At 41.7% G+C, this 27,927-nt stretch overlaps 2 protein-coding genes across 3 annotated transcripts; both read right to left on the reverse strand.

The window, feature by feature from the left end:
• Positions 1–580: 580 nt before the first annotated feature.
• Positions 581–19,308, reverse strand: LOC311031651 (ras-related protein Rap-1A-like). 2 transcript variants are annotated; one of them, XM_084038048.1, is made up of 8 exons: positions 19,195–19,308; positions 12,520–12,608; positions 11,733–11,801; positions 11,449–11,505; positions 10,659–10,799; positions 6,690–6,833; positions 5,288–5,423; positions 581–1,721 (listed from the first exon to the last, which is right to left on the reverse strand). In XM_084038048.1, exons 2-7 carry the CDS (start codon positions 12,574–12,576, stop codon positions 5,334–5,336), a joined length of 558 nt encoding a protein of 185 aa, XP_083894174.1. In that variant the 5' UTR covers positions 12,577–12,608; positions 19,195–19,308; the 3' UTR covers positions 581–1,721; positions 5,288–5,333. The 2 variants fall into 2 exon arrangements, with proteins under 2 accessions (XP_083894174.1, XP_083894175.1); XM_084038049.1 differs by lacking the exon at positions 19,195–19,308 and adding an exon at positions 18,948–18,986.
• Positions 19,309–21,570: 2,262 nt separating this feature from the next.
• timm17a (translocase of inner mitochondrial membrane 17 homolog A (yeast)) lies at positions 21,571–25,873 on the reverse strand. Its single transcript, XM_084039649.1, has 6 exons — positions 25,805–25,873; positions 24,643–24,742; positions 23,951–24,014; positions 23,528–23,656; positions 22,333–22,443; positions 21,571–21,663 (listed from the first exon to the last, which is right to left on the reverse strand). The coding sequence occupies exons 1-6, from the start codon at positions 25,828–25,830 to the stop codon at positions 21,587–21,589; spliced, it is 507 nt and encodes a 168-aa protein (XP_083895775.1). The 5' UTR covers positions 25,831–25,873; the 3' UTR covers positions 21,571–21,586.
• Between the last annotated feature and the right edge of the window lie 2,054 nt (positions 25,874–27,927).

Below are 27,927 nucleotides of genomic sequence, written 5' to 3' on the forward strand. Positions count from 1 at the left end.
GGTTAATATACAAGGCATTCAACCTCTCATCTATTCTGATTTGCTTTGCACTTGAAATTGGTGAGAGAAGATTAGAGAAAAGCTCTTCTTTCAGGTGAAAAACTAGAATTTAATTCAGGCTGCAGAGGGCTCAGCGTACAGAGCATCAGAAACACTGCAGGTGATACTTTATATGATCCATCCCATCCAAACACAGCACCTCTCTGTAAAGCAAATACAAACCACTCATTCCTTGTGATTGATTGTTCCATTATAACCAACTGATGTAGGCTTTGAATCAGATTGCTGAATGTGTGAAACATTTCTGCTAGTATACCGACCCCTAGTGATCATTAAAAGTAATGCATGTGTATGCTTGAATGGGCTATTTGTACAGTCCATATACTGTAATACAATACTGTCCTATGTTGGCCATCTGTTGATCAATGAACAGACTGGACACTGTATAGAATCAATACTTAATAGCTTGTTAATAGCATGTCCCCATGCAATTACTATTTTTTTGTTCCGTATAAAAGGTTTCAACCATTTAAAGAAAAAACAACAACTTTTAAATTCCACTCTTCTCAAATAAGTCAAATCTGCTTTGGATAAAAGTTTAATTCACAAAAATACATTGACCAATATAATGAAAATGTACTAAAATGTACTTTAATAATCCATAAAAGCTGGAACATCATTGACAGAAAAACACAAGAAGCATTATTAGAGTTGGTTTAGTATAATATATTTCAGCTTCAAGAGACATAGAAATCAATCCGTATTTTTCCCCATATTTCTTCTATAAAAGACCCATTTTTTCTGAAGCATTAATATGCAAAAAATGGCGTTAGAATATATTATGGGAGCTATGAAATCCCAGTGACAGAGTATAAAATTAAGTCACATCAGAGAGAGATATTCGCAGAAGATAAGTCCATGAACAACAGGGCGAACAAAGAAAAAAATATATAATAAAAATAATACATATTATAGACCTTGATCTATCATCACTGGCATGACAGGCATGGAGAATAGGTGTATGGCTATAAAAAAATTCTCACTCTTCCACTTGATTTCACTTGAAAACATCTACACTTAATGACTGATGCATTTTTTTCATGCTTGTTTTTGAAGAATATTTATAATCATACAACTAAAAAGAGGTCAACTTCCATGTCTTTCAAATACGATATTGATATTGAAAAAGATGAAAAATACTGAATCCAAGTTTCTAACTTTGTTTTCCTTCTTTTTAACGCTGTTATTTTTTCTTTTTGTTAAACTGTCAAAAAAGGAGCTGGAAATAGAAGAGGGGGGGCTTGCTCTCTGGCCATTTTGGCGGCTCATGGACACTTTTTTCTTAAACGTTCAGAGGCTTTTATCATCATCATAAGTTTGTGGTGTTTGTTGGTGCAGAAAATGGAGAGTGTCCATTCAGGGTTCACACTGAAACTGAAACACAGAGGAAGGTCCTCGGAGGCGAGAGACCAGAGTCATCTCTCTCTTACTTGGCTGGCTCTCTCTTTACTCTCTTCATCTCCATCTCTCTCTCCTTCTCTCTCTCTCTCTGGTGTAGATCATCCTCGTCTTTGATAGGAGCAGTTCAGTCAGCTGATTCACCGTTTATGGCTGATGGAGGGAGGGAGGGAGGGGGAGTGGGGGCGGAGGGAGGGGGAGGGTGGGGCTGTTGGAATGCTGGCACGTTCCAATCAGGGCAACAGTTCTTCATTACAGCATTTCTGCAAGACAGCAACAGTGGTAAGTCCTCATTTCAAAGCATGACAGGGATTTCCAAAACACATCTACAAGTTGCCAGCGCCATCTAGTGGCTGGTCTGACATTGCATCTGTAGCAGGAGTAGGCGTTTATAACGTAGGACAAGAAAACAGAAATCAGGGCCACTAAAGCTTTTATTTAATAGTAATATGTTGGTCTTCAGGGCAAAGGAGGTGCTGTTAGAACAGAATTAAGTGTACTGAATTTGTCATAGTGTACTATGTTTTTAGTAATGTTAATATTGCACCAATTTAAAATGCTACAGATGTCATGTGGTTACAGAATAGCCCAACAAAGTAACAACACATCTAAGAAGATTGGAAGAATTACAGTAGGTTGCAACATAAAAATAAAAAACACACATTCATGACATGATGGATTCAGCATTTAGTCTGATTTTTTCTAATGTTCACATCAACTGCATCAACACAAGCTACATAATGTGAACGGATTCCCTCCTCAGCTTTATACAATCGTTTTACTGCGTTTGAAAGAATGAATAGCAAAACAATAACAACACAAGATCTGAATACACCAACTAAAGCTTTTAGTGTCCGTCCTGCGAGTGAATGTCTAGCCGGCTCTCTGAATGGCAGGTATGCGGTCTCAGGGTGCTGAGGTTGATCTTTTTTCCCCACACACAGCAGAAATGTTGATTTGTGATAGTTGCAAAGAGCAGATGCTACCAACAATGGTGGCTGCCTTCCAGTGAAATGTTCCAGGGTCGGGTTTTATTATGCATGCTACTGCAGCTCACAGGCACGACCACCTGGGACACTATGAATGGAAAGTAGCCACGGCTAATGTCATTGGTTTCACCTGTGCTTTCTGCTGCTGCGACAAGTCTGCTTTGAAACAGAGCTTTACTGTGGCGTCCGTCAGAGAGCCGGAGGAACATCCAAGTCGTAGAATTCAAAGTCAACCCAAAGCTCAATTACCAACTCTATAAACGGTTAATTTGTGTATGGTGGTTATAAAACAACATGTGGGCAATGACTCTATGCAAGAGATCAACACTGACGGGGGGGGGGGAGCGCCACCTGTTGCTGCAGGTGCTCAAATGAGTCTGTGACACTAATTCACATCTTTTAATTTGGGGGGAAAGAACCAACACAACTGCAAATACTAACAGTCTGCACCTTTGAATCAATAAACCATGATATGGGGTATCAGCATCCCTGTCGATTCCTGTTCCAGTGAATACAGCGGCAGCTAAAATCCCAGACTAACTGGTTCATGAGGTCAGCAAAGTGGAAAATGCCCATGTTGTATAAAGTGAAATGTCCCATTCCCTGTCCTGTCCGAGGCTGGCACTGAACCCTCTCCCTCTCCATTACAGTGTATGAGCTTGTGTGTTGTGAGCAGTGGAACAGTGGAGCTGTAATCCCATTAGTGTTGGTTCACTGGGCTGGCCAGACACCGGCCCCGGGGCCCCACTCTCACACACTGGACCGCTAACTGACCAACACAGATGGAGTCCGACGAGGTACGCGGTGGGTGGTTTAGCGACCCTGAATTCTGGGCTGAGGCACAATGGCACCGACGATTTCACTAATCCTATGTTATCGGTCATATCGAAGTTTTATCCGCCCCCCGGTTTGGCAACACAGACGTTTTGGTCTAGGCAATGCAGCTCAAAATGACCAAATCATATGCTGTAGTGTATGTATGTACTTACGTATGTATGTATGTATGTTTGTCTTTCTAATATTTTGGTTCTAGGCGATGCAGCCCAACATGTGATTGTAAGGTCTCCTGAGGGAAAAACTCTGACCAAAGCTTTTTGGAAAAACTCTTGTAAACTCAGAGTTGGTCAGCTACACCCTTTTTTATTTCTACACAACAAAGTGGCCCTACTACGAACACTGAACCCACACTTTTTAATGTTACATCTGTACATTTGTTTATAACTGCTTTTTAATTAATGTTAGCACGCTAGATAGTAAAGAATGATATGACATTAACTGCCCTGTCTGGTATAGGGATGCTATTTTAGGGGATGAATAACGTAATCACACCAGATAGTTACTGCTGCAGGAGTACTGATGCAGAACAACATACAGAATCAATCAGCGGAAAAGCTTCATGTTTGGATACTGTCAGAAGAGAATCGAGTTATTATGATGATGCAATACCAAATATGCAGTGAAAATGAGGAATTTGTAGTAATATTTCTAACTAAACAATCTGAGGGTTACACCTCTTGCAGGTACGGCTTGAACTTCTCTTTTATTCTTCACACAACTACCTAATGTACTTTCACTGCGTTCATCCCGAGTATAACGATATCAATGAGTTTGAGAGTGACCGTGAGGAGCAAAATGACCCCTTTAGGTTTACACCTTCAAAAGGAGATTTACATCTGAGGAGGCTGGACGCATTTCATGAGATTTCACAACGATTTGCTCAACTTACTGAAGCTAAACTCATCTTTGAAACTTTGCATATCAGGGTGGAAATAATCATACTGTGACTTTCTAAGCTGGAATGCGGTGGTGTCACTGGGGTCAAATGTTATCAGGAGCTCATATCAAACCACCGACGTCAGTTGGATTTTGGTTAATGTGACCAGCAGCTAAATGACCAACATGACACATATCTTCTGTGAGATTATAGAGACTTTTGTCTCCCTGCTCAGACTTTGCTACACCGTTGTTGCAAAGCAATAAGACTCCAATCTGTAGCTATAAAATCAACATGTATATTTAGGACAATTGTAGAAAAATGTCCTTACATTAGAGCAGAAGGGAAAAATGCAACCATGCGTTTACAAAAAGGGCTGCAAGTACAGTAGCTCCAATGTACTGTCACGGTACAGTTGAAGATTAATTACTACATCACATACAGTACATGTTAATAAAGGCCAGTCAAATTAACCGAGTAGCTTTTTGGTTTAGAAGGACTGAAGGGAATAAAGCAGCTGAATTTATGGAGCGTGTCTGTTTTCAGACTTCCTCTTTACCAGTATCCGGTAAGTGTTAAAAACAGATGAATAAAAAGAAGAAGTGATTCTACTTTTCCTGGGAAACAACTTGATGACAGATCTGGATTTGCTCAGACTTTACCAGCTGCTGCAGTCTGCGGATGGCCGTGTTTAAATTCAACCATCATCCAGTGACTCATTCATTCAACAGTAACAAAGATATACAACAAAACACAAGTTGCTGATGACTAAACAAAGAAAAATGCAATTTGCCGACATTTTCTTAAAGCGACAGCAGCCGTCGTCCTGTGACAAGACATGTTCAACAGATACAAGTTTATAACGGATATAAAGAAACTCCCCTATCTGCCTGGAGGGGGGGCTCTCTCTCTGAATTGCACCTCACAAGGTTTCTCCAATTGCCCCTTTCAAGTCAGCCTGTACAGATTCATTAATTTGACTAGAATGACCTGCATGCAATGATAAACCACGACGACACTAAGATGACATAGACAGACCAACGCTGTGATGTAACACTAATTAACCTGACAGCTTGTTATGCATTATGACCTCATGAATAGGTAAGCTGCTTTTAGACACACACACCTGGCTCAGAGCTGCTGCATGGGCTGGAGGAGGGGAAGGGGGGTCTTTAAAGCAGGACACAGTTGGATTTCTTTTTCGCCTTCTTCTTTTCCACTGGCGTTTTCCTATTTATCTGTCTGACCAGGTCATAGAAGATCTGACGAAGACGCAACAAACAAAAAGAGAAAACCGTTAGTGATTCAATGTAGCGACAAAATCCTCTTGACCTCCTTACACACTGTGGCACATCACTTGAAGCCTCATCGCTAAATGGATTGATGCAGACGTTTACACACATTAGGGGCACCAATGGTGTTGCACTGAGTAGCGGCTATAATCTAGTTGAGCTAGTCATCATATTGGGCTTTGTTACAAAATAAATAATCAAAACTCTAATTAGGTCACTCTTACAATCAGCATTTAAAAAGACTCCCTTATGTATCGATGTAATATTGTGGCTGATGTTTGAGGACTAGTTGTTTGTAGCATAAGGCAGGGCTGGACGATTAATCGAATTTTGATCGAAATTTAGATTTTGGCTTCTCACGATCATAAAAACACTGTAATCGAAGAAAAACGATTAATGTGCCGCCCCGCGGCATGTATGCAAATTACTGTGTTGTAAAAGCACAGTGAACGCACCTGTGTCGCCTGCAGCTGCAGCAGTGAGTGTGAGGCTCAATTGTGGAACGACTGATTGATAACATGGCAGAAAAGCAGCCTGAGCCTTTAGTTGAAAAAAATGCAAGACAACTTTGGTCATTTGGAGACCTTTTGGCTTCAAATGACCGGACGTGGAGCAGAAGGAGATTGTTTGCAAAGTTTGTCACGCCGTCGTGTCTGCAGCCCAAAAGACCCAAAAAAGTGCAAGAGCGTCAACTTCAGCCACCGTAACCCAGTCCTCCATTGAGGACCCTCTTTACAATGCCGCTCCGTATCCCACCGGCTCCCAATGAGAGATAACGGAGGCTGCGACATTCATGCTAGCTAAGGACTTCAACACTTTGGACCAGCGGTACGTGTTGCCATCACGCAAACACTTCAGCAGAGTTGCACTGCCTGCTTTGTACAATAAATGTCACGCTGGCATTGAAAAAGATGTCTCCACTGTCGTGTATTATTTATTTTTATCTATTGTTTTTACATTGGTGTTGCTATTATTCGTTCATCACTGAAGCCTGAGGTGAAAAGACTGGTGTTCCTGCCAAAAACCTCAGTTTGTAGGAAGCAAACTGCAGGGAGAACAGTCTGAGTGCATGTAGACTGATTTATTTTTTATCTATCGTTTTTTATTATTATTTCTATATATTATTTAATGTATTATTATTTTACTTTTTAACTCGTTACTTATTATTTTTTTCATAATGGTCCAGCCCTAGCATAAGGCAACGGTCATCAGCGGTGTGTTTTCATGTGTACTCACATCGAGGACGTTGATCTTTGACTTAGCAGAGGACTCTAAAAAGGCACAGTGGTTCCACTGTCTGGCCAGGTTCTGGCCCTGCTCCTTCCCCACCACACGCTCATCCTCCAAGTCGCACTTGTTCCCCACCAGGATCATTGGCACCTGAGCAAAAGCAAAAGTTTTAATCTATAAACATTATGTAATCTCATATAAGTGACTTCAACATGCAAGCCTTCTCGCTTTAAAATATTGAATTTATAAAACAGTGCGGCAAAACAAATGCATCCATGAATATAAAATTGAAGTTTGAAGCAATAAAAAGAAGAAGTTAATTAAACGCAGATGTGTCCGAGATGTATTTTTGAATGGTTAGGCCATAGGTTCACAAGTAAGCCCATAAAAATAAACAGGGAAAAGGGGGGAGGAGGGGGGAAGTAGAGGAACATTTGGGAAAAGAGAAAAAAATTAATCGTTAGACGGCAAAGAAAGAAAAGGACTTAGGATTTTAAACATGTAAAAAAAGAGTTTTCCCTTTTAACAAAATGATCCAAAATGTGTTAATGCATCTTTGCATTAAACAGATTTAATGTGCATTTAAAAATATATATATTTTATCAATTAAATCCTTGCTAATTTGCACATTTCTGCTGAATAATAGAGTAATGCAGGGCAACAAAAGGCTCAACTCATGCGCGTCCTCAAAGTACCAGAGTGGAGTCTACACAAGTAGTCTATTAATTTCAAAGTGAAGCCTGGATTACAGGGTCGCAAAGACAATCAAGGAAATCAATCCATCCCTGTGGGAAGGCAAAAAATCATTTAGGTTATGCAACAGAGACAAAAGAGATTAAAAAAATCAATATGAACTTGCAATGAATGCAGTTTCTTTTCCTAAACTGAAAACCCAACCATGGAGAACATAACCACTGACATGAAGTGCAGCTGTGTCTGGAATCTCCCAAATACCCAACACTTCTCCTTTTGTGTCCCAGAGTCAGACGTTTTAACAACCAAGGTCGAAAAAACAGAAACTCTCTGAGGAAGAGAGAATATTCTGGGCAAAACTTGAGCCCTTACTGTCACGTCGGGACAGTCGGGGTGTCGGGATGCGTCTCATCCTGCCTGCTGTTTCCTGACCTTCTATCTGGGGAGCGTGCTGGCCCGGAGGAAGTCATGACAGCCCCGCCCAGCCGGGATAACATCGCTTTCCTTCCTGAATGTTTTCGAAACATTTCGGCTAGATTCCACGCTCTGGCTGCTCGCTGGAATTACATGATAGTGTGAGACTGTGTGTGTGTCGTTCATTCTGCGCTTTACTACACCATCTACTCTGAGACTGTATGACAAGGCTGAAGTTTGAGGTGGAGTTCAGTATTCCGTCTCAGTTTTCCAGGGGTTCACAGGATATTTGTGTCTGTGGTGCAGCTTAATAAGCAAGAAACATAATCAACAAGTGGAACATTTTTTGCAGGCAACACAACAGGCGCCAATGATATATCAGCTGGGGAAATCTATTTGTGGTGGGGGCTGCAAGAAATAAATCCATGCATGGGAAATCCTGCCTTCGCTTCCTTCTCCTGGTCCAGAAATGGCACCCACACATGTCTTGTGGATCCAGAAAAAACTGGATATTTGTAAGCACCACGGTGGTATCCTGACATGCACAAACTTGCTCAAACTTGAGACCTTCTCTCAAGTCTACCATCCAGTTGTTTTTGCTAGCTGTATGGCCGCGGCTCCTACAGAAAATTAAATACTTTTGAATGGATAGGATGAATATTCCAGGGTCTCGTTTCCATTCCCCTCGTTCTCGCTCTCTCTGGGCTATGAGGCAGACGAAAGGAAGCTGCAGTGTTTAGATTAACCCCAAAGAGGTTGTTGCTTGATGTTTGATATCCAAACAAGCCCTCTCACCGGACTGCTGAACGACATTTCTCCCAGGGGTCCTTGGAGAACCAGTGGTATGCCCTCCTAACACAAACTCTGAGCCAAGCTGGGATGGAAAGGATGGGGGGGGGAGAAGGTATGCAGGAGAAGAAAAAATGTTCGGTGTCAGCAGCATGCAAGGCAGCATTAACCTAAATGAAGAATCCACGCAGCCCACAGAGAATCTGTTGAGACGTTAGCGTGCTTTAGACAGGTCCAGTCCCGCCCACAATGGCATGATTCGATTGTGGGGGGGAAACACAGAACAGGGGAGTATAGAGTAGCTTAACTGAATGGAGCCAGTCGTTCCAAATGGAGCAGTGAGTCACAAGCATGGAGTCAGGCATTAGCACCATCCAAGTCACACAAGCAGAGACGGAGATGGCCCGGAAAAGTCATAAGACCTCTCTTACATAACTATGGAAGGAAGTAAGGGGACTTAGCTTTTCACACACTGCTCGCTCACTTTATTCTTCTCTCCTAACGACTCTTTCAAGGAGATGGAATTTGGCCCCACTGTGCTCAACGTACAGCCGCTAAAAGGCTTGTTAATTGAGCTTGGCAATATCAAGTGCGTCTGTACATATTGCCAGCTTTGCAGTAAATGGCGCGTGGAGGAGCTGAGAATGAGAACAGCTGCAGCAGCAACTAGAATGTCTGCTTTAGCAATAGCTTGAAAGCTTTCTGCAAATCGGTCCTCTTGGATGGAAAAAAAACAAAACAAAAAAAACACATCCTTTGGTCCTGCATTCCTGCGAGGGGCAAAGAAAGATTAACAGATGCCTCAGTCATCATGGGTAAAGGGATAAATCACCAGCGGACTGATGGCTGACAAGAGTGGCCGCAATACTCGGATAAGCACAAATGTGGGGGTATAATTCAGAGGTAACGCAGTAAGGGAATAAAAGAATGTCAACTGTTTTCTTGCACGTTGAGGAGCCACTGATCCTGCAATCCATCTGTTAGCCTGAGGCTAACCTCAGTTCCCTAACCACGTAGGCTCTAATGATGTACCACAGCCTCACGATCCAGTGTGTTTTTGATGAGCTGAGGCTTTCCTTGCACATCATCCCTGACAGTCCAATCACCCGCACAGAATGCCAGACCGCAGTAAGCCCACAAGGAAGGCCATGGAGGAGAGGGGGGGACACGGAGCAACAGGAGTATACGGGCAAAGATACAGGGAAAGGGGAGCGAGGAAAGGCCGACAGAACGGACAGAGAAGAGTGGTCTAAAACGTCTGCCCCAGGCAGCAGAGGGGCTTTTTAGATGACTGTCAGGGAACGGGGAGAGAGCGAGGGAAGGAAAGAGTGAGAGAGGGTTATGGTAACATGCATTCCCTCCAGAGATCACCAAAAAAGGGCATCTGAGATCCTGCTGACGCGCTATCTGCCCCACCAGAGTGGGGATCGAGGGCTTACTCATTTCACAGCCACACAATTTACCAGAGATACAGAAAAATGGAAACCTGCTTCAAAGAAACAGCCAAGCAGGAAAACAACAACATGACACATCCTCTTTTTATTTGTTCCGTTACAGATCCAAGCTGAGGGCCAGACTTGGAGCGGAAAACCACATCGCATGTGTGTAAAAAAAAACTTAAGACTGAGGGTTGAACATCCACTAACGAAACAAAGATATTCCCCCTATTTTTAAACAGACTCTTCGGCTGTGTGTCCATGTTGAACACAGATGAAGTAATGTTATGCTAGGCCACGTCGGTACACATGTACCGCTGAGTGCTTTCTTATTGTCTTATCGCCACAGACGCCACAAAAATGACACCGTGACACCATGTTCATAACGTTAAGGTAATACAAATGTGTAATTACTGGCATAAGAGCCTGCGATTACAGTGTTAAATAGTATCCATAGCAACTGCAGCCAGGTCCCGAACAATGTAGGCGTCTGAGAACACAGAAGAGGGGGAGCTTGTAACCTAGCTGTACTGTTTTCCACGCTCTCTGTGTTCCTACCGCCCATTCAAACACCATATGGAATAAAAAATGAAATGAGAAAAAAAAGTTGTGTGAAAGAGGTGAGCGCACGCTGAACACTTACATCCTCTGTGTCCTTTACTCGTAGAATCTGTTCTCTCAGGTCCTGGAGGTCGTTGAAGGTGGACTGTGCTGTGATGGAGTATACCAGGGCGAAGCCTTGGCCGTTCTTCATGTACAAGTCCCTCATCGCTGTGAACTGCTCCTACAAAAGCGGGAAAAGAGACAGAGCAAAGGCAGGACATGAGCCACGTCGTGTGTTCTATGGCAATTTATAAACAGCGAAACATTTATTGTTAAAAGTCCAACATAAAACAGGAAATCACAATGTTGTGACCCATCCTGAGATTCAGTAAATACAGTGACAGATAGTATGCAGGGGAAGAGCCACAAGACATTGAGAGTACAGCTACATGCTGTGAGGCTGTACTTAGCTTTGAGCTACGTTTTGAAGTTATGATGATGGTAAATTAAACATTAAAGAGTCAGTTAAATTATTAACAAATCTCTTAACAGGAACACCTGCTCCAAATATGGCAATCCATCCAATAGTTTGAGATGTTTCACTCAACACCTCATGGTGGAGATGGAGGAAAGTGTCAGAGGATCATTAAAGTCAGTAGGATGAATGTCTTCACAACATTTCAGCTGTTCAAATCAAGTCTAGCTTGTTGTTTTTGAGATTTCCTCCAAAAATTCACAGCCTGCGATTTTGTTTTTTCTGCCAATTAAATTACAATTGTGGAAGACAGTTTTCCACCACCTAAAATGTATTCAATACAATGACTCATGAGTCCTCATACACAGAAAGACGGGGTATCAACAGAGCCTTCGGTGGTACAGAGTTCACTTACTGTGCCTGCCGTGTCGAGAATTTCAAGCATACATTGCTGGCCATCTACCTCCACTTGCTGCGGGAGAGAAAAAAAGAGACAACAGATAAATGTAAAGCCTCATTTCAGGTCAATGGGCACATCATATTCCATATTTAAAATATTGCATGCAATACAATCCAGAGAGGGAGGGAGGGAGAGAGAGAGAGCACAAGAGCACAATATCATGACGTGAACCTGCAGAGCAGCTGGAAACAATCAGCTCATTCCTATCCGGCACTCTCCCCCCCTCCAGGGACACTCACCTTTCTGTAAGAGTCTTCTATTGTAGGGTCATATTTTTCCACAAAGATTCCCTGTACAAACTGAACCGTCTGTAAGAGAGGACACGGACAAAGTTCAGATCAATGTGACGTCACAGTGACAAAAGCAATACATCCAGCGTGACAATAGTGACCACGTGTCCCTCTGTACGGCGTTGAAGAGGACGACGTTCATGACGTTGTCAGTCAGGTTGCAAGAAGAAGTCTGATTTACCGTACAGACACATGGGGGATTCCCATCTGCCTATAATGCAAATACCATGCAGATAAAAGAGGTCCAAGTTTGGACTGTGCGACTTTGAGCACTGTACTTAATGGTAGGTTTACATTCGGGGTAGACCGAGTTCATCCGATAATGTCTAACGCTACACAGGACAGGCTGCCAGTTTGAGGGATTAAGCCCTACTTCGACACCTGGACACCGTTAGCTAAGCAGGGCATACAACATTTCACAGACACTTATGGTCTCCCGACAAAGAGATACTTCAAACTAATGTTTTGGATGAACTAATGTATAACGCTGGGCTACAAGTATTTTACCGATAAATAAGTAAAGTAAAGAGTTTAAGTAAAAAAAATGGAAATATGTGATGTTGTGGCTCCCTGTGACAAAAATGCCTTACATTCTATAAACAAACTGTTCCCCAAAAACTTTGAAGCAAATATATATTTATATGATAAATGATGGTCCAGCGAGGTGTTAAAGAAACATTGCAGAGGTGTTAGAGGCGTGTGTGTATGTGGGGGTTGAGAGGTTGCAAATACTCACCAGAGCGGACTTGCCCACACCTCCAGAGCCTAACACCACTAGCTTGTATTCACGCATGGCGGGTTTGCTTCACCGGACAGCCCAACAGTCTGCACTGGACAAAAAGCAAAATGTAGATCAGAAAATAGATTAAAAGAAGATCCAACTTTTGAAGCAAAACAAAAGGTATTTTCCCCCAGCCTGGTCTCTAAGTTTTTCCACCCCAGAAAGGAAGGATTCTAGTCATTCCTGGAAGTTATGGACAAGAAGCAGCACAACAATGGAGGGAACACCCATAAGTGGAGCTGCTTCAGGGTGGAGGAGGTGAAGAGTATGTGACCCCGCTTTAACACAAACCAGCTGTGGGGTGTACGAGTACAGGGGGAACTGAAGAGGGACATGATACATGGATCTGGCAGATATTCCTAATGACACAATCATCTGGCCTTCACACAGCAGAACCCCTCCCTGATGTCAGATGTTTCGGTCCCTCACTTATTCTTGGTATTTCTAAAAGAGCAACACAGTGACTGTTTTTTGACTAAGGACAGAAAACAGCTGAGGGAAGTGGAAACTGTGATGGGGAGGAAATTGTGAAATCACTGGAATATCCCTTTAAGGGATGCAGAGGCTTCGAATCATTGGCACACATTGTGGCATGAAGTCTGTTGGGTTAGCCAACTGGGTCACTACAAGTCGGGCTACGGGGACGGATGGACTGCTGCACCGTGGGTTGTAGCTGGGTGAAGTGAGGGATTCCTGAGTCTTTGCTAACTTTCTGGCTTCATATCAAATTACATTATTGTACACGCTGATGTTCAACAGTTGGCAAAAGATTGATTTAAAGTTACTGTGAGTAACAATGAACTGGTTATGAAACAGTCAATGTAATGCTGATGCCTCTATATATAGCGTAAACGTAAATGCATCAGTGAGAAGATTGGCAATTTCCTACTCAGTTATTCTAAATGCCAATGTCATTTGTGCCAACACGGTCGAATTCTGCGCAAAATCAGGCGAAATATTGCAGGTTCACCAGAAACTGGTTCAGGTCAGAGGAGCTCTGCACCCGGTGATGGGAGCCATCACTGATACCACGCTGCCGGAGACCCAGACCGTAATGCTGGGCCTGCTGGATGGAAGGGAGGCATGGGGGGGCAAGATCCAGGACCGTGCATGGCAGACTGTCAGACCCTGCTGCAGTAAATTGAGAGCTTTTCCCAAAAGGGACTGTGGTGCTTTTGTCCACAGGGACCACCGAAAAACACAAAATGACAGTTCCTCAAAGCAGCTGAAAACTACAAAATGTAAAGTTGGAAGGAGGTCAAAAGCATTACTCAGCATCAGTTAATCTTTTTTCAACGATTTATTTAGTTTAAGAAATGTGAGAATGTTCTCAAACCGTAAAGAAACGCTTAATCCTTCAGTTTAAAAGCTATAAATATTGGATTATGAATCAATGAAATGATTGAAAGAATTTATTTTGGTGGCAGATTGGTTGTTTTGAGAACTCTATATTTCCCGTCTGTAAAATGAAAATATGATCTGGTTTCCTTCCTTCCATAACTTTACTGAATATTTTTGCTTTTTTGGACTGCTAGTCGGACAAAACAAGACAGGCAATCAAATCAAATCATGCAATACTAAACCCAGTACATCCTGTTTATCCTAAATACAGTATATGGCAATAAAGCTGTGACTGTACGCAAACTTGCTCGGGGAAATGGTACGTCAGGTTTTTTCGACTGTATGTCAGAAGACAAACTAGCCTTTGATACTCAAGACAGAGGACGCAACTTTCCGCTCTGATGAAAATCAAAAAGTGGCTTCAAGTTCAAATCTGGTCTCAAGGGAGACCGATAGCCTCGCGTGATAAATCGACCTTTTTGCAAACCATTTAAAAGCTTAAATCGGCAGTCATTCTGGGAATCAGATGATCCCCCACATACACTGTTCTTTTTACAGCACACTCCATCACAATACTCAGGGGGGTGGACAAAAGGATCCAAGGACCTCCAACTTCAATCACAAGCAGTGACCATGTGGGACATGAAGCCCGGACTGTGAATAATTCATACCCGGTAATCCTCTACACACAAAGAGAAGTTCTCCCTGCACGATTAGGGAGGAGTCATTGGAAGGAAAAAGACCAGGGCTGCACGAGTGCTTTTGCAAACAGTCCCTGCTGCTCTCATGTAAACGTTCAAGTTCAGAGTCAAGTGCACAATGTCACATACGATGTCACACAGACAATGTCATACTTGGGTTTAGACGAGGCCTCACTATCCACGCGTCATGGCTCAATGAATGGACACTGTGACAGGACGTCAGTGACAGCTGCAGTTTGATTAGTATTACTACTACTTCAGATGTTGCTATGGAGGACGTCTGCTCCTCCAAAATGTGCAGGGTCAAATTTTATCTGTGCTTAAATGCTGGATGAAGGATTAGAAAAAAAATGAGGTGCGTGTCTGTGGCTTTTGGCTTTTTAAAAAAAAAAAAAAAAAAAAAAGGGACTGGATAAGTTTGAACTGATTCACCTACATTTTACAATAAACTCATTAGAAAGTTAAACGTTTCTTTTTATGTTAGAGAAGTTATGTTACTTCAGAAGATGCTGGGTGCCCATTTTCCACACTTAAAATAGTTTTGTTCCTTGCTATAAGAGTATGCTGTTCAGATTAGCTGATATTAATATAAATTAAAAAAAATAATTAAAAAAAGATTCAGTTGTTAGTGCTAACGAAAGCAAAGCTGGGGAACAGTGACATTCATAACAAACTGGTGGCTTCTCTCTCCTCCAAAGTCTCACTCATTCTTGGGCAATATTAAGTACTTTGGTTACTGAACATTTTGCCAACTATCATCGCCTGTATGTGGGGATGTGACGATATAGCATCGGGATAAAAAACACTCACAATCATGGAATCGGTGGTGAATTTCCATCATCGAGATAATCGTAAATGTCGTCACCAGTGATTTGAAAAAGATGCTCATATTTCTGTTGCAGAGACAATATGATTCATGATCATCTGATTTTTTTCCACTAAAAAAGGATGTTCACAGTTGTGCGTCTCATCTGTGATGCATAATGTTCCTAACTAAATGTAAAGTGATTCAAGCATGTTTTATGGTCATTTTAAGAATTTAAAGCACATTTAGATGATCGGGATAATATCGCAATTATTGAAATTATTAAGGCCAGGATAATGGTCCCATGCCTACCTGTATGTAGATAAGCAGCTAATCTGCTAGTAAACTGATGAAGCAGCTCAACCTTTGCCTGCGATCAAGTTTTGAAGTTAAAATGCATCATTGTGCATTAAGCTACTTTTTGTTTTTTAAGAACTAGACCGTGTATCTTACTGAGCTCGAGTGGGGGTGAAGGACCACATTTCTCAGCACAAGTGTGTTGATTCATGTTCTGGAGAACAGCAAAGTGGTGGCGCTTGATGCCTGCCAAGACACAAACACCACTCTGCCCAACTCAAATGATATTACTAAAAATCGAGACTCAAACAAATTCGGATTCATATTCAATAAGTGAACAACACCCGTCTCATTTGAACGCCGCTACTGTACTGCTTCCCACTCTGACCTGTAACATTTTCTACAAAAGGCCACAATGGATGGTGTCGCTTTGACTCCTTTTTCTACAAACACTCATACCAGGAATAACTACACAAAACGCTGCACTCACTCAAGCCTGCCTACACGCTCATGACACACACACTCACACACACACACACTCACACACACGCGCACACAAGGCCATTTAAGGACATCTGCTGTTAAAAACCAAACCTCTCCCTCTTTCCATTGCCCTCAACTACACACTGTCATTCCCAACAAAACAAACACGCCGCTGCCGCTCCCCTGCTCTCGTAGTAACCCCAGCAAATAAGGAGCGAGGGAAAGCCACATGCCACAGAAAACATGCTCCACCATGACATCACTGCATCACTCGCCCTCTACAGCCAAAGGTATGTATCCATCTAAGGCTGGAAACTGGATGAGGTGCTGCTGCTACCAAGAACATGCACCGAATGCATCTGGATAAACTGGGTCCCCGACGAGAGGAAACCGAAATGAGAGTGCAAGAGGCTTCGAGGCCAAACTACAAACACTCAGGATGCACCGTTTCCTGTGGCGGTGAAGCTAATCCGACGGCAGTGAAGCTGTCACAGCGGCTGACTCAGCAGGGCAGTATGATTGACAGCTGCCCTCTGTATCTTCCAACTAGTGCGGATGATGAAAATGCACACATCCGCTGGTTAAGCTAGCAGCATGATACAGACATGTGTCATGCTCTTATTTGCTTGCTCGTTGAACCACATGACAATTACAGGAGCTACACCAATAAAAAAATATATAAGTCCTCAAGGTTTAGAGGTAGAGAAAAAACAGCGAGATAACAGTTGTTCTTCTCTGGAGTGTTTTTCTTTTTTTATACACCGATGAGCTCCTGGTTACTCATTACCTCCGCCACAACCACAGCTCACATCACTTGTTCACACTAAACTGAGAGTGAGAAACCCTCTTTAGGGGAATAACCCAGAAACACAGAAAACATGTCAAGGAAAGGGCTCGAGTAAAGAAGCCAGAGTGCTTTATTTTATACCCAACTCATTTACTAAAAGTCCTGGAAATAACTGTTATTTAGTGGTAATTAAACAGGGAAAAGGAACATGTTTAGTAAGTTGTGCTGAGTTTAAAAAAAAAAAAAAGGAATTTTCCTCAAAGTACTGCTCAAGTGCAAGTTATACTATACTATTTTATCATTAGAAAATATATTCTTCATATATTTAACTGCATTATTGCCTATAGTCAAATTAAACATCTCTGCATGTTCAGCTGACCTACTGTAGCCTAACTAAAAGACTAGTTATCTTAGCAGTTAATTTGAAATAATTAATTGGAAGTACATCAACCGAACCCTATCTCTAATTTAAGCTATAATTGGTGCCAAATTACATTGTTGTTTCTAGGAAACTTCCTTGTAAATTAGGAATTTACGAGCCTGTAAAATAAAATGTTAACCACCAGAGCTTTTTTTTTTTGTTAATAAATAAAAGCAGCAACGTTTTTATAGCCTATTTTCACATGTGATAGATGACACTCCATTAATATCTTTCAGGTTGTCAAGACTTGGTAGTTTTCTGATGTTAAACTTCCTGTGCAATCTTCTTCAAAACTGCACTTCAAGAGAAAAGCACTGATAAGCTAGCTGTTATCTAATTGCAGGGTTCTTGCATCTCTTTTTCCAGGTGCACTGCAACTCTGAACGCCATCCATGAGTCAGAAGAAAACTGCAACCCAGCGCACAAAAAAACTTTGCCCCGACTTAATTATGACAAAGATCTGTAACTGACAAACACCATCAGCAGAATACAGCTGTGTCGCCGGGGGCCTTGACCTGTAACCACATCCTCTTTCCAGAGAGCAAGGAGGCTTCATGCTGATAGGATGGAAAAGGAGTAGCTACCTACTAAAATAGCCTCTTCCAGTCTCTGTTCCTGTTCAAGACTGCAGACAGAAGGCTTGCTTTAGAGAGGGGGGGGTAGGAAGTGGGGTTTTATAGCCTCCCAATCGAACCCGGTCTATGAAGATATGTGGGGCACAGCATAAGGGCAGAAGTCTCAGTTCAGTTAACACAGAAGAACACAAATATAAAGACAGCTAGCCTCCTTGCAAGATACTTGACTTGGAAACTGTGATGTTCTGTCATTAATAAAGCAGACCCCCTCTCTGTGTTTATAGTTTGAGGATGGGGGTACACACCTTTCCTGTTTTAACACAGAGCTCCCTGCAGCAGAAATACCCTGCAACAGGCTGACATGAAGCTTTGCCCCCCACCAACAGACAAGAGAAAGTCACTGGAGCTCTGAATCTACTCTTAATTTGCTTACGATAGCAGCATATGCTTTTCACTCCAGGTCGTGCTAAATCCCCTGCAATCTGTGGCGGTGACTATACCACAGAGCACCAACACGCCCGTCGATGCATAATTATTACAACACTGAGCTTCCACAACACCAATCACACTCTGAACACCGGCACACACAACATGCCATAATCTGTAATCCGGGGAATCGAGCCCCCACCCCGCCCCACGACATCTGTCCACAACAATCTAGGTTTCATACCAGCAACTACACTAAGTCCCGTTACCAAAGCCTGTTAGCAAAATGCCGCTAACTAGCTAGCTTTAACTGCCTGCGACGGGCCGCCGACACTTCACAGCCGCTAGCTGCGGCTCGTTAGCAAGCAAGCTAGCTGGCTAGCTAGCGAGCTAGCCGACACATTCCTCTCGTTCTCTCTCTCCGCTCGTACAATAAAAACACAGCTATATTGTCAATAATACATCGCCATCAAGCTCAACAAAGAGGTTTTCAAAGCGACCCGCGTCGCGGTGAATTTGCTTGGGAGAGACCGACCGCTAACGTTACCTGCCCTTCCTGCCCGGCCTTGACTAAAATGGGAGTGCACACTCCCGTTTTTGTACTTGCGGACAATTCTTTTTCCTCTTCTCCCCCCCTCCTCCGCTTACCCGACACGTACAACGGACAGGCGCGCGCCTCCCGCCGCAGCCGCTCGTTTATCCCGCACGAGCCGACGCGACGTGCTTCCGAGCAAACGGCTTATTTGACCGCGTTTCGCGTTTTCGTGGTAAAGTTCGGTGATATTTCCACTCACCGTTTCCTCGCTCGCTGTCTCTCGCCGCTCCGCAAGTGTCAGTTCGCCTCCGGCCTCCGTGCGCAGCAGACGTCACTCACGACTATTTCTCATTTTTCTTAAAAGGGCATGACACGCGGGCCACTCGTCCCGCATCATTTGCATGATAACGGGAGGGGAGGGGGGGTGCACAAGCAGTGTGTGTCAGTATAAATACACACATTCTGTGTTTTATTCATTATTACTAATACGTTGCAAACACATTTAAACAGTCCACATTATTCAAGGATGAATTACATCCTTACTTTCTAAACGCATACATTTTTCTTTATATGTAAAATCACTAAACATTGCATTGCCCAATATATTATATAGAGCTTTTGAGTACTTTTTATAAGTTTTGTCATAAGCATATAGGCATTTCTAGTTCATTTCAGAGCTTTAAAAGCTGTTCACAATTGTTTTTTTTAACTCTATCTATTTAATAGGCTACTTAATTAATGGAGAGCAAAAAGATAATTTTGGTTCCAGCTTCTCAAATGTGAATATGTGCCATTTGGTTTTAGTTCAGCTTCTGATCATTTGCTGTTTTCTATTTCTCTTTTTTGGAGTGGCGGTTTGCCTTAACTCAGTATATTCCAGCTTAGTTGAATGAGTCCAGATAAAGACTCCCGTTAAGTCTCAAGTCTACAAGAGCAAGTCCAATTTAAGTCACAAGTCTTCATACACAACTTTCAAGTAAAAGTCTTCTTAGATGTCTCTGATGATCAACATAACAAATGTTCCTTTCAAAGCTGTCAATGTCGTTCAATGACCCTCCTTTCAATGTGTGGACCTGCTTAGAACTGGCACAATTACCGGTACTTGATTACACCGCTTTTATTGTTAATGGATCAATTCAGTTATTTTTTAAGTAAAAAAATTCCAACAAATAATATATTTCAGTTTCTTAATTTAAAAGTATTTTGTGCATTTTTTCAAACATTTTATACATGATAACTAATGGTCAGTTAGAGTCCCAGACATGTCTATATTATATATAGTATGTCATGTACAACCATTTTTTAAAAATTCTGGTTCAAACTTGAGGCTTGAATTTTGTAGTCCAATCTTGTTTCTTTTGTTTTCTCTAAATATTTGTGACTTGTGCTCGACTTCCAAGTCTCAAGTGTAAGGCACTGAACTGACCCCCCGCATATCAAACCGGTGACGTGGAGTTGCATGAACCATCATTTCCCCCACGGCCTTCATGTCCTTCACCTGTCACTACTCAGAGCAGGCTTCAAATAGATAACAGGTGTGTGTGTGTGACAAACATGCAAGAATGTGAGGGGAAAGTGCTCCCTTATGTGGCTTTCGTAAACAGTTATACAATTTTGGCCCAGCATAGAGCGAGCGAGGACTACCCTCTAGTGGGGGATGAGCAATCCTGCCCGGGCAGCATGGATCATGGGTAATTGTAGTTTTAAGTACAATACACGTTTAAAAGTTTGACTCACTCCACCTCGTTATCTACACACGCCAGTTGAGTACTCGTGGCATGAATGTACTTGTAACACTACAAAAAGACACGCATAACAACTTACTTCTTTATTGTACCATAGTATAATCTATCATACAGCTTTCACAAAGTACGCATCAATCCCTTGCTTAAATTTCTCCATTAACTTGTACTGCTTGATCCTTCGTCATTGGCGGCGTTCCTACACCTTTTGTGTTTAATGTAATAAAAGTCACATAAAATAGAACAATCTGGTACAACTCTTTACAATCTAAAATAAATAAATTACTTGAAAACAAAAGGAATGGCACTGTATCTGATTGGTGTTTGCTGTCCCTAATTCTGATTAAAACATTTTTTTTAAAAGGAAAAAGGCCAGCCAAGTGTCAGTGACATATTTAAGTCAAATAAAGACTATAAGTGAATACAAGCAAAAAGCCTTTACTGTATATACACATAAGTATAACATACTTATAATTAATGACGGTCCATGTGTGACTTGATTTTGCTAGATTCAACACTTTCAGAGCTAGTCAGTCTTGACCTCCCACTTGTCGGGGGGGGGGGGGGGGGGGGGGGGGGGGCATGCAGTACATACTGTATATGAACAAAAACAGAAGAACACACCACCAAATATCACCGCATGTTTGTAATTACCCAATGTGAGGTGAAATGCACATGACAAGGCTGAGAATGGCAAAAGGCAGATCTGTACATGGCTCTGGAAAGAAGGAAAAATGAAGATGCGTTCTGTCCTTCTACTTCTCTGACACGGTCCATAAATGTGGATGCAGTTAGTTATTCTCAGTTGTGTGGTGTTTTTCCTTTACGTCTCCATTTCTTCTTTGTAACTTCAGCACGGAATTCAAAAAGGCCTAGTGGATAAGAAGGGGGGGGGGGGGGGGGGTCCTCTCACTGGTATTGTCTGTAGTCTCCAAAGGAAGGAGTGGGCATGGGAGCAGGGGCCGGTTCCTCCGCAAACTGGGGCCCTGGAGGGAGAGAGGAAAAAGTCAACTTCAGACTGTCCTAAATGACTTTAACAGTTAACTAAGTGAGATGAGAGGTCAGTGGACCCCTTTGAAAATCCCTTTTCCCCTCACCGTAATGTAGCCTAACTTTGGAGCAGTATTCTCAACATTTAGGGCCCTTAAAATTCCTTTTTTATTTTTTCCAGAATCCGTTTTATTGTTTTCCCTTTAATACATTTCTTAATTCTGTGTTTTAAAATTTAACAGCATTTCTTTTTTTTTTTTTACATCAAATGTGGTTGATGACTCAAAATTCAATAAATCAATAAGAAAATATGACAAATGCATTGAGGAAACAGTAACATAGTTGTTCTTATTCTAATCCCTTGTCATTCAGACACCATGCAAATGTGCATAAACAAGGGCAAGGGCACGTGTAATCATTTATGGAGAAGTCACAATATACCTGCCACTATAAAAAAAAATACTTTATATGTCTTGCATATAAGTTTCTTTTGTGATTTTCTTTTCCAAGTGATTGATTTCAGGTAAAAACGTTTTGTGTATAAATAGATTTTCTGTGAGGAGGTCTTAATAACTGCTGTATAGGAGGTGGATCTAAAACACAACAATCTGTGTCCATGCAATATCCTTCACATCCAAACTTCCAAAATCAGAAGTATTACTCACCGGTTGGGAACTGTGAAGAGGCAAACCTAGTAAGCAAGATTCCAGCGCCCTCTATCAACGCCAGCAGGATGCCTCCCATTGCTGCGGAGCCTACCATGGCGACGGGTCCGTCTACAAAGGAGCAGGAAATGTTAATATATCACATGCACAGTACATTACTCTCCACATAAGAAGTAGATTAAATGAGGAAGTTGAGACGGTATCCCCCACTGCTCAATGTTTACCACTTTGTTTTTAAACACACAAAAAGGTTTAGGAAATGTTGTAAAACGTTGCACATTAACTTCAGATAACCCGCACAGGTGTTTTCACTTATTGTGCCTTAATTAAAGCGGTGCTCTGATTTAAGTTAGGTGGAGTCATGCTGGGTGTTACGCAAGGTCACCAAAGTCCATATACTACTAATAAGGTGTTTTTCCTGCCCCAGGAAGTGCAACAACATCAACAGAACAGTGAAGAAGTTGTCATTTTGTTGCATAAGTCTAATTAGCTCAAATGATTTAATGTGGACTTTACATTGCAGCACAGTCTCAATACTTAACAACTCCTCTTTTCAACAAGGTTTGTTTCCATATTTCCAGTTTAAATACTGCAAACAGGCCAAACGCAAACCATTTTAATAATACTTTAGTCAGTGTTGCTAATCAGGACCACATCTAGACACTGAGACTAGTCTTGAACCATCTATGGCAAAGAAGATTTTCTTACCATGGCTTCAGTTTAGTTTAAAAGGTGCAATGTGAAATCTCTAGCCTTCAAACAAATAGGGGTCACCATTTCTCCTCTAACACTGACTCCAGTCACTGGTGATTAAATGTACAATCATTCATCATCTGTAACCGCCGAGCTTACTCAGGGTAGCCAGACCTGACAGGTCGCCAGACTATCACAGGGCTATAGTTTACCTCAGCCATTATTGTGTTTACTGTGCGACCAACTGGGATCTGTACGATCTGTACGACTTTGTCCGTTTCGATACTTAGTTTACTGGATCAAATAAAGTGGCAGAAATGAGAAAACAACTCGTCGAATTGCTTCGTCTTCCCCGTCACCGGTAGACTACCACAAAGACCGAGTGAGAGTCACTGCTCAGCAGCTGCCCAGAGACAGTGGTTGAATAAACAGTGTGCTTGGCTTTTGCATGTATGTGCTATCTGTTGACTGTTTACTGCCAGCTTCTTCCAAGCTTACTCACTTCTTGCAGCCAGGATGGCTCCCGTCATGGCTCCACTTGTAATCGAGTTCCAGGGATCCTCCTTCCCTCGTACTTTTACTAAACCACAGTCAATCATGGAGAAGAGGCCTCCCCATACCGCAAAGCTTCCTGCAAGCCCCAAAAAGCTTCACATAAGTTCAATAAGAAACACTTTGGCGATGCTCCACTTTGTTTTAAGTCTATTATACCTTAATTGTGAGTTATACTTGATCCAGAATGCATTTCTTCAATATCAAACACTCAACATTCCTAGGGTTAACAGTGATTACCACGATACCAAGCTGACTACAGCCCCGTTTATTTGCAAAGGAGCAAACAGAGAGTGAATATTTGATACGATATATACAGATACGTTTTTTCACTTTCAGGAGGATAATATTTAAATACAGCAGATATCCTCACCTCCCAGCTGTGGGGCTCTGGTCTTGATGGCAGTCATGCTTCCTCTCATCCTGTGGCTCATTCCCTACGACAGAGAGCAACACCAAACACAGATCAACGGAAATTCCTTATCAACTCAGGATATCTTCATTCTTGATGAATGCCAAAATAGCAGATTATGACAATTTAAGACTTGGGGGAAAAGCAAGTTGCCTTTCAGTGTCGCTGAAATCAATGAGGATGCCACACCAGAACAGCTAAGTGCAGTTAAGAACAGCGAATTACACCAGAAAAACAGATACCTTTTAAATATGCACTCTGTATATTCCAATGTCATCTGTGTTAAAAGCCCTGCTTCTGTTTAAGACGAACACTGACTGCTGTAACATGCAACATAATGATATCCAGGTGCATACTACATTTTACTTCACTACTGTCATTTTTCATCTGACTTTTTATTAATGTTATACTAGGTTTACATGTGTTGTCGAAGGACAGAACATTTGCCAACTCTTCCAGAGGTCGATAAAAGTCACTTATGATTATTGAGGGCACTATTAAAATAATTGCCTTAATCATGTGACAATAACAAAACACAACGTAGTGCATGCTCTGATCAGGGGTCCAAGCAGTCTGATGTTTTATGTAGTGTAAACTGTATAAGTAAGTCATAATTGTTGAATATTATTGAGACAATACAGAAAATAACTTACTGAGGGTGCATTTCTGAAGCCTTTTACTGCCTGAAATATTCCTCCTCCAATAGCTCCCATGGTGAAGGCTCCCCCACAATCGTCCACGATCCTCCAGGGGCTAAAAGCATAAGACCGCCATTAAACATATAGCATATTACACATGCCAATATCATAACCTCATAGTTATTGATATGGAAATAAAATAAAGCTAATATTAATTGGATATGGGTGGTAGTTGTAATTGTAGTACTTGACTTGAACGACATAATCTTTGTAAAACACAATATGATCACAGTTACATCGAACATCCATAAACAAACAGGTTCATTATCTCCTGGCAAACACTTTCTGTAAAGATATCTGTCTCACTGTTTACTTAGTTTAAGGGCATCCCTACTTAGATCTAAATGTAATTATCATTACTTTCTGACCTTAAATGTGATGTCATTAGCACATGTTCAACAATTAAAAAAGCAAGAAAAATCTCCTTGTTACATTAAAGCTAGTTAGCTGAATAAGCAGTGCATAACATACTTTTATTGCCCGGTAATTACCCCGTATGCCACCTGGTCAGGTGATAGCTCAACCGGATCCAGAACCTCACATACTGTAACTGTGTCACTAATGTTAAACACATAAATGACCTTGACTTGCACGTAGACACTTTTAGTTCCAGCCACAGCGTTTCCATGAACCGGACAAGTTGCCATCAGCAGCGGTTGAGCAATCCTAGGTCGCCCCCCCAGCAGGATACTGCTAGCACACAGGTGGCTAACGTAGTTAGCTTATCAGTATGGTAAAGCAACATCCTTAACTTATGCACTGACTTTACAAAAAAAACGGCCGTAGCATCGATTGACAACCACTGAAGATCATATATGACTTTGTACAGTCGGTGACTGGTGTCACTGAGCTAGCGTGAAGGTAAGACGCGAGCAAATCGACAAGGTCACTAACAACGTGATGCAGCACCGACGGTCTGGTGCTAGCACACACCGCCGATACAGTTATATGTGAAGCTAGCATTCGTGCTAACTAGCCGGATTTGAGCTGTTTCCGGTAATATCACATATTGTACCTTAAAAATACGTATAGATATTAAAGGTGGTAGTGACGTCACATGGAGGACGTTGTAAAACACGGGGGTAAAAAGGCTATTCTATTAGGTTATAAGACTCACCATGGCTCTCTGGCATATTCCTCCATCTTGTTCTTTCGCTGTACTCTCTGACGTGACGCGCATCGACAAGCTGACGTAACAGCACGTGATATCTTAAAGGGGTATTACACATGTTTTTTAAGCAAAGCGCCACTTAAGGCAAAATAGCTTGAATAAAATACATTTTTGTTATATTGTGGGGAATGTATTATTATCTTGTAGAGAACTCTTTTCAGTTTTGTGAATATTGTGAGTTTTAGCAGAAGGAAAATAATATTTGTTTAGGGGGGTGGGGGGGTGGGGACACTTCATGGACACTGTTCTCACCAGCAGTTGTTTATTTATTAACTGGCTCTCTACTGACAGTTGGCCTTGGGGTTCCAATATCAAAGTAGCCTAGAGGCCAGGGGAGAAGGAGGTACACGCTTTGCAGTCATGCAAATCACTATGGGCCCGTGTGGGCTCATGCAGAGTCAAGCAGCAGCAACAGAAAAAACGCAAAAATAATAATAGGAGCAAGAAAAATAATATTATGTTTGGCACATGGAGAAGTGGTATCTAGAGTACTCCACAAGAGATGGCTGGTTTTTACATTTTTTATTCTACAGAAGCAACAGCATCACGCTTAAGAAAACAGAAAAATCTATGAAGTATACAAGCATAAATATATACGTATTATTAGAGGAATGGCTGCCACAAAAGCCACAGGTTCACTGTTTAGCAATAGATTTGTGAAGTGGGTAAGTATTTCTTCATTCAGTACTTTTCATTTTTTGCATTATGCAGGATTTAGTGGCATCTAGTGGTAAGGATGCAGATTGCATGCAGCTGAATACCCCCGTTCATTCCACTCTAATAGAGAGCTTAAATCACGCCCCTTTACGGTGTTCCCCAAAGGACTTTATTTAGAAAAAAAAAATTAACATGGTAGTCCCAGACGAGACAAATTATTTTTTGATCTCGTTTAAACTGTGCAGTGAATTACACATATGATGTTTCTGAATTTACAAGATTAATTTACAAGTCAAGAAAGTCGCACTTTGTGGAAGATTTGTCGCAGTATAATTTTTAGTTTTGTGTGAAACTGCTCAGTGAACTTCATCTCTTGTGTTGCACAATGTACATCACCAACGCAGCCTTTAACATGACTTGCTAGCTAGCTACGCAAAGTAGCTTAGTTTCATGTACAAATATTTGTGTTTTATCTAGCGACTCTTTTGTTAGCCGGGAAGTGAAAAATGCAACCCAGCAGCATAGCTTCAGTGATACGCATCACTTACGTGACTTTTGTGTTTGTCGTTTTTTTAATTATAAAAAATTCTTGGTCATTATACGCTACTGACACTCAGGGGCACCGAAAAGGGGGGGTACCTAATGATGATGAAATTATAATACAGAAAAAATAATGACACTAAGTTATTAACTAACATATAATCACAAATGTTTTATTTTCCATGTCCTGGTAACAATAACTTTATTTGTTTTAGAAACATCAACGCCTGCAGGGCCCCCCCTTCCCGCCCTCTATTTACGTAAAATGGTTCAGTCCACTGGATCAGCTGCAGGTGCACCAGCGGTGTCACACAGCTCCACAGATTGTATGTAAAATAGCATCAAAAAATTTTGCCACTGTGTTGGGGGGCCCTGTAAAGATTCTTTTCATGGGGCCCAAAATCCCTAGCGGCGCCCCTGCTGACACTACAGTTATGAATATTACAAACCAGCTTTGCCAATAAATCCTCCTAAACCCTAAACACTGTTAACACAGAACCAAGAGACTCCTGATAATCTAACAACGCTGTTATGGCTACCAGTTTGAAGTATTTCAGTTTACTTTCTGAGATGTTCTCCGCCTGGCTTGAAGAAGAAGGCAAGGTAGTAAATTTGCTTTGTTATTACTTTTGGGAACAAAATATGGCTCCGTAGTTGTAGCTGTTATATTACCTGACTTTAGTTCCTGTGTCCAATTGTTCTTTTTCAGATATTTATTGAATCAGATGATATAGTGTTTACATGTTGCATAAACGTTTGCAAACATTAGTTCATCTTATAATCCAGGAAATGGGGACGATAGGGGGCCAGCTAATTTTTGCCCTGGGGGCCCCCAAGCAGGTCATCCGGCCGTGCTACAGAGAAGATACTTA

The sequence above is a fragment of the Eutrigla gurnardus genome (genome assembly GCF_963514095.1).
Source record: "Eutrigla gurnardus genome assembly, chromosome: 2".
Taxonomy (NCBI): domain Eukaryota; kingdom Metazoa; phylum Chordata; class Actinopteri; order Perciformes; family Triglidae; genus Eutrigla; species Eutrigla gurnardus.